The sequence below is a fragment of the Ruditapes philippinarum genome, unplaced genomic scaffold, assembly GCF_026571515.1.
Source record: "Ruditapes philippinarum isolate M1 unplaced genomic scaffold, ASM2657151v2 ctg2176_1_1_1_1, whole genome shotgun sequence".
Classification (NCBI taxonomy): domain Eukaryota; kingdom Metazoa; phylum Mollusca; class Bivalvia; order Venerida; family Veneridae; genus Ruditapes; species Ruditapes philippinarum.
In genome coordinates, this window is record NW_026864972.1 from 31,624 (window position 1) to 38,628 (window position 7,005).

General features: G+C 31.2%; 1 protein-coding gene across 1 annotated transcript; it reads right to left on the minus strand.

Moving 5' to 3' along the window:
- Window positions 1-1,675: 1,675 nt before the first annotated feature.
- Window positions 1,676-6,380, minus strand: LOC132727458 (aggrecan core protein-like). The gene is made up of 2 exons (XM_060712984.1): window positions 6,002-6,380; window positions 1,676-2,282 (listed from the first exon to the last, which is right to left on the minus strand). Exons 1-2 carry the CDS (start codon window positions 6,330-6,332, stop codon window positions 2,062-2,064), a joined length of 552 nt encoding a protein of 183 aa, XP_060568967.1. The 5' UTR covers window positions 6,333-6,380; the 3' UTR covers window positions 1,676-2,061.
- Window positions 6,381-7,005: the final 625 nt, after the last annotated feature.

Below are 7,005 nucleotides of genomic sequence, written 5' to 3' on the forward strand. Positions count from 1 at the left end.
AACCAATCATCTCTGGTACTTGCGATGACTTGACCTTGACCTGCCGTGTGCCTTCTCCGCGACGTGCATGCCTCCGGAAGGATTAGGAGAAGACTGAGTAATTTTGCTCTAATCGCCGTATTTATACCTGCTGAGAAAGAAAATACTGGAAAAGCATCAAGTTCCGTGACGGCTGCAAACAGGCGATTGACATAAAACGGCTCTTGTTAGCGCCACCCTCCAGAGTTAGTCACGACAGGTCAACCAATCATCTCTGGTACTTGCGATGACTTGACCTTGACCTGCCGTGTGCCTTCTCCGCGACGTGCATGCCTCTGGAAGGATTTGGAGAAGACTGAGTAATTTTGCTCTAATCGCCGTATTTATACCTGCTGAGATGATCGCTCAAGCATGACTTTATTTTCATTGGCTGATTAGCATAATCATAACCACTGAGACGTTCATTACATTATATGATATCAAACGTTTATTAAAAAATACGTATACCAAACGTATATTCTAAAGTACCGTAAACTTAAATATATTGTCGCAATATAACCAAAAAACATAATAGATAGTAAACACTAAAATCATTTCAGTAAGAGATATCACCATTTATAACAAGCTGAGTAAAAATGTCTAAACGTTACAAGAGCAAAGAAAATCGGCTCTAGCTCCAAAAAATATGATAAACAAGATCAACAAGGAAAGGTTGCGTTCAATGAACGCAAATTCATTGAAGTTGCGCTTGTGGTCTACGCCTTCTAGAAAACAGTCAGTTCCTACCAGCCAACAATCACCACATTCCCATCAGACTTTAGTAACGTTTAATATGTATGAATGTCTGGAAGTACACGAACCTAGATATGTCATGACGTCCACTACTTCCACTACGTCGTTGGTAAGAAATTGAAAACGAAAAGAATCATTTGACACGGAGCTTGATGAAATTATCCGTTGGATCGAAGACCCGCACAAAATTCACAAAGTAATTTAATTTCAAGGATTATATAATGCCAAATAGTTTATATATTTATAATAATGCACGTCTGTAGCGTCTCTTTTCGTTGTAAAATCGTAAATTATTTGTGCTGCAAATAAAATCGTAAGATGATATCAATAGATTATATTTTCACGAATTAGAAGTATATTTGACTGAGGAAGCATCAAAGTTTATTTGTATAATATATATTATTCGTTAGCAATCAATGGCAAAATAGCACCCTTGTCTATCGGCACGGGTTATATAATTCAGGGCCATATAAGATATATCATTATTGCCATAAATATTTTCTTTATTTTTATAGGGATGTTTCTCACCAATACGGGTAAATAACAAAAAATATTTAATTTTTATATCCATTTATTCTTTACAAATAATGTTATCCGGACCGATGTTATATTTTGCCTTTAAAAAGTGCTTACGAATATTAAACGAAAAGAACATTCAAAGAGAGAATGGAATTCGTCACCAATACCTATGCAACATTGAGTACTGATTCTTATAAAGTAAGGAAAAACAGTATTGCAGTTGATATAACATTACATAAAAATAACATTGATACATCAAAGTCAAACACAGCCACAACTGTTAGGTCGGTATTTAGAACTTTTATGAACGATAGCGAAAAAGTATCTCCATGTACATGTATATGGTAACATTCACAAATTAACTATGTATTTAATTGACGGGTCGTTTCGATAAAATTATTCCGATGACAAATGATGAAGTGCTGTGCAATTTCCCAAGTAATGCGTTTTAACATTTATTACATCCGTCATTTGTCTGATCTATAGCGTATGAAAAAAGGAAGCCAGGGAATTGTTGTCTATGACGTAAGGTAATGGTTAAAACAACTGAATTAATTGGTAACAAATTATACTTGAAACTGAAACTTTATTTTTAGTAGTTCTGCAACGCAACATGAATATTTTATTTTGGTTAATTGATTAAATTAAATGTTCTATAGTATCCATACCTGTGGAAAACAAGATATTTTCCTGGCCCTTTTGTTAGCGAATCTGCAAGTTTACTTTACACCAGTTTACAAAAGACATTTGCTTTGCTATAATGACAGTAAACTATCGTTTTACTGAAACCAACAACCAGGGGCTGTATGACTGAACAACCAAGCCGTTGGAATCATCTGACATCCAGCTACATGCGCACATCTGGTACCCCATGGATCGTGCTTGTATAACTTCTGTCGGGGAGGCAATAGTTGTTCCATAGTCAATGCATTGTTGCTTAGCTTGTTCAAAGGTCATACTGTAGCGCCCATGTTGACCAGTGGCGTGAAAAACTGCAAAATATATAGATCAAGTGAAATACAGATATATATTATAAGAAGTGGTACGATTAACTTGATCTGGACAATTGGAAATGGTCTTGTTCAAGATTTTTTTATTCATTCGACTTTTTATATCTATTTAAATAATAATACAAGCAGATTTATATGTGAAAAATACTAGATTAATTTATGACAAATGAACTATGTGAACAAATGATATTCCTTGTTTACTTCTTCTCATAGACTCTGAGAAAGTTTATGACTCATTATCTTGGAATTTTGTATCAACATTAACTCATTGTGGATTTCTTTCCAACTGTATTAAAATTTAAAGGGGTTGTCGTCAAGTTGACCCTTTATATTAAATTGTTATATTTTATCTTTTGTTCAGAAAAACTATCAATAAAAAATTAGGTCAATTAAAAAGTCAATGGTAATTCAATGAGCAATACTGAACATGAATAATTTAATACAAACGTTGTGCTCAATGGCTCTGATGAATCTTTAAATAAAGTTCTAAACACACGAAGTGGATTTTTTCTCTGTTTTCAGGTCTTAAAGTCAATTTTGACAAACTAAGTTGTTTGGATTGGTAATCTTAAAGTCATTTCTACAGTTTTAGAATAGAATTTTCTATTTTTTTGTATGATAAGTAAAATTTTAATGGCGAATTAAATATAAAAAGAAATGTATATGTTGACCGTGTTAGATTTTTTTTTTGTAAAATGGCAGTTTCCATGTAACCGTATATATAAAAAGTGTCATAATAGCCACACTGTGTTTATAAAAAAATAACATGTATAAGACATTTATGCAAAAGATAATTTTATCAAATGATTCTGTATGAAACAAATGATAATTTTAACATATTTCCTTAAAATATGATTTTTCAAGCTTCTTTATGAACAAAAAATGAGCAAAATAACATTAACTCTTTAAGTTATTAAAATTTCGAAATATTTTCTTTCGTAGAATTTTCAATTTTTTTGCATGATAAGTAAATTTAATGATAATTTTCAAAAATAAAAATGAAAATACAATGATGACGTGTTGGAGTTTTTTTTTAGTTGACAGTTTCCATGGTAACCGTATATATCTTCTCAAGTGTCAAAATAGCCACACTGTTATAAAGTGTATTAGACAGCTTATTACGCACAACAAGCATACTTTTATACAAAGACAATTTTATCTAATCATTCTGTATGTTAGAAAAGATAATCTGAACATATTTCTTCTATATTTCATGCTTCTTTACTCAACAAAAAAAAATGATATTCAAAAATAAAAATATAAGTTGACGAGGGCAGTTCCATGGTTACCGCATATGCAATCTATCAAAATGACCACGATTTCTTACTTATTAGTGCTATACCAGATGCATTGATATATATACAACAACAACAAATTGAAATATAAATTTGTATCATTTTATGTTAATGATTGATGTAAATTATACTGAACATGTTTTCATAACAAGTCTCCCATAAGGACTATATATTATTTCTTCCCAGTGCTAACATACGAGCATAGTAAGCAAGTATTTAGAAAAAAGGAAGATTTATTAGATGTTAATTTTGTTTTTCTAATCAACATTTTTTAATATATCGTTTAGCTACCCTAATTTAAGTGGTGACACATTTTCGTCATTACAATAACAGTTCAAATAGCATTAAAACTAAATTGAATTAATCTGGAACCTATCTACTTTAGATATGTTAAGTATAAAATTTCAGGTATAACCTACAAAATGGTGGCAATGAATTATAAACAAACAAATGAGCAAAATGCAGAAAATATTATTCAATTGGAAACGAAGAAATTTAACTCTAACTGGAAAAATTGTAGTCGTTAATTTTTTGTTGTTATCTATAATATTCACATATTTCTTTGCAACATTGCCGAATCCAAATCCTAATATTATTAACAAATTAAATGAAACGTTCAGAGAATTTGCTTGGCTGAGTCAAAGTAAAATTAAACAAAAGGTCTTTATGCAAAATACTGATAAATGTGGTATTGGAGTGATTGACGTAGAAGCATAATCTCGGGTAAAAAGAATATTAATAAATTATTCTAAATCGATAAGTTTAGCATGCTCAATTTTTATGTAAAGAAATTGATTAATTGTGGTATTGGGTATTTAGAAATATAGTGAAATAAAAATTATTTTGGAAGCTTCAAATTACATGCCTTGTAAACATTTAGAAGCAAAGGAAAATGAGTTATTTTCTCATCCAATTTTCTCTAACCGTTTGATAACTTTTGGCAACCAATCTGTGTTCTTTAAAAACCTGGTTTAATGCATGTTACATTTCATAGGTGATCTTTGGAACCAGACAGACAATTTTATAATTTAAATGAATTTAATGACAAATTTAACATAAATATTAACTTTATAAATTATCTTCGTATTTAGAATAGTGTATCCAATTTCCTTTTAACTTATGAAAGAACAAACAATGTCCTTCAAAGACGTTTTACACCACCATTCTTAACCACCATTCTTACACCAATGTCCGGTAATTTGCTCAATTGTTGTAACTTTATCCTAGGTTTGGAAGATAGTAATTCAACTGCTATAAAAATCTTTTTTTGAAAAGATTTATTTACACCTGTAGAGTAAAAGAACAGGTACCAAATACTACAAGAGCACAGCAATATATAAAGTACCAATTTATAATAAAGATACCTTCCTTAATACATGGAATCTGTTTTGTGAAAAGATAGATCCACACTCATTCTTTCTAATGTTTTTAAAACTAAAAACGATGACAAAAATAAAAAATAACATACAATAACATATAATTTGCAAGTTTTTTCCCCATTCTGTTAGGTTAAAATACATATAATAAAGTTTCGTAATACATGAATTATATGTGACAAATTATTATTATATGTAACATTTGTAATTGGAGAATTATGGTCTTTATCTCGAATGTGTAGGAATAAGCTATAAGGTTATAAACATACGTTCGAATCCGTTCCCGGAACCAACCAGTACTGAGCAATGAGTGTAAAGTGTTTTGATCAAGGAAACAACGACTTGTCCCTAACGGGGTTTGAACCCATGCGGCTAGTGGTCATAAGATTACTAGTCCGACACGTTAACTACTCAGACATGCCGCCACTTGTAATTCGTATGTTGTGCACATATATGTTATATGGTATAGAATAGGATGCCCTCGACCTACATATACAGTCATATTGACGAGGAAATAAAGAACATGGAACAAAAAATACAAGTTTATATTTATCTTAATTAAAATCTTTAATCTCAGCCGTTTTGATATATAAAAGTAGTAACAAGTTGTTACTGCGTCTGACACGTCAAATGTGGGATACTGACTTCTATCAATGTCAACCGCCTTAAAATTATATAATTATATATTATCATTTCAGGTCGAATTGAATATTACCATACCTAAAAAAAACTAAAAATACTAGATTCAGAACTTCAATAAAAGAAATATTGAAAATTTAATACAAATATGATGTTTTCTAAGGAATAGAAGGACTGTTTATTGCAAAGATATAATTAACGAAGAATCATGCGCATTATCATACTCAAAACATAATATCACATAATATCACACATAGTTGCAAGAAACAGGATATAAAGTATACAGTGAGCAGCTGTGAAAAGTAGCCACTTTCAGGTGCAACAATTTCATGAAAGAATATCTTTGTTCGATTGGTTAAAAGTCAAAATTAAGAAAAGTTTTATTTGTTACCTGGATATCTCATCTTCGTCATTGTAGTCCATCCGTCAGCAAATAACAACCCACTGGGAGTACCAGGTATCTGCAGACCGTCATCAATTGTATCGTACGCCGACAACAGACAATTTTCTGTCGGTGATTTAAATGATACCGTAATACAATATTGCTGCATTGAACAATATATCAAACAATTAGCAAGACTGCTAGAACTGGTTTCATTAGATATATTCTCATCTTTGAGTTTGTAGTTTATCCGAGCTTTATGTTTGATATTTTGTTCCGCTAAACATAGTTGCAGTATTATATATGTTACAAAAATTCGCTTACAGCCTTTTGGAGACATATCCAATAAATAAACGTGTTTTTAACAAATACGTTTTGAATAGGTCAATGTTGCTACAACTGGGATATGATCGTTACTAAAATAAAAAAGCGTGTCGTTTTGTTAATGATCAATACGTCATAATAGACATCCTTATAAATAATTCAGGCATAACTTTAAACGCCAGTGATGTAGAAATAAATCTATTATTTTTAATATGTTTTAAGCCATGCCTATCGTGGAAAGGTCACAAAGAAACGGGCTTGTCGATATATGCAGTCTCTATGTTGGAAAATCAAGTAAAATCTCACTAAATGCATCAAATTATTGTAAAACTATGCTTCAATTTACTACCAGTCAATTCAGTAATGGCACGGGATTGTATATTATGGTAAAGAGCGGAAAAATATAATAGCTTGCTATTTAAGTCTGAATATTTCAAAAGCTTCTTTTTAAAACTTTATCCGTCATATCAACTATTGAACTTCACTGTGACGTGACCTATTACGTGGTTTATGAAATAGGATGGCCGATCACTCATTACTGCAAAACCGAAAATGTTGAAGGCTCGGTTTTATTGAGCCTGCTCATGAACGGTAGTAGTAATGACTAGCCCTCCCCCAAACGGTTTAAGCAGAATTCTACATTTAACATGAACTTTTTTGAATTTAGATATAACCGCAGATGTGTTCGT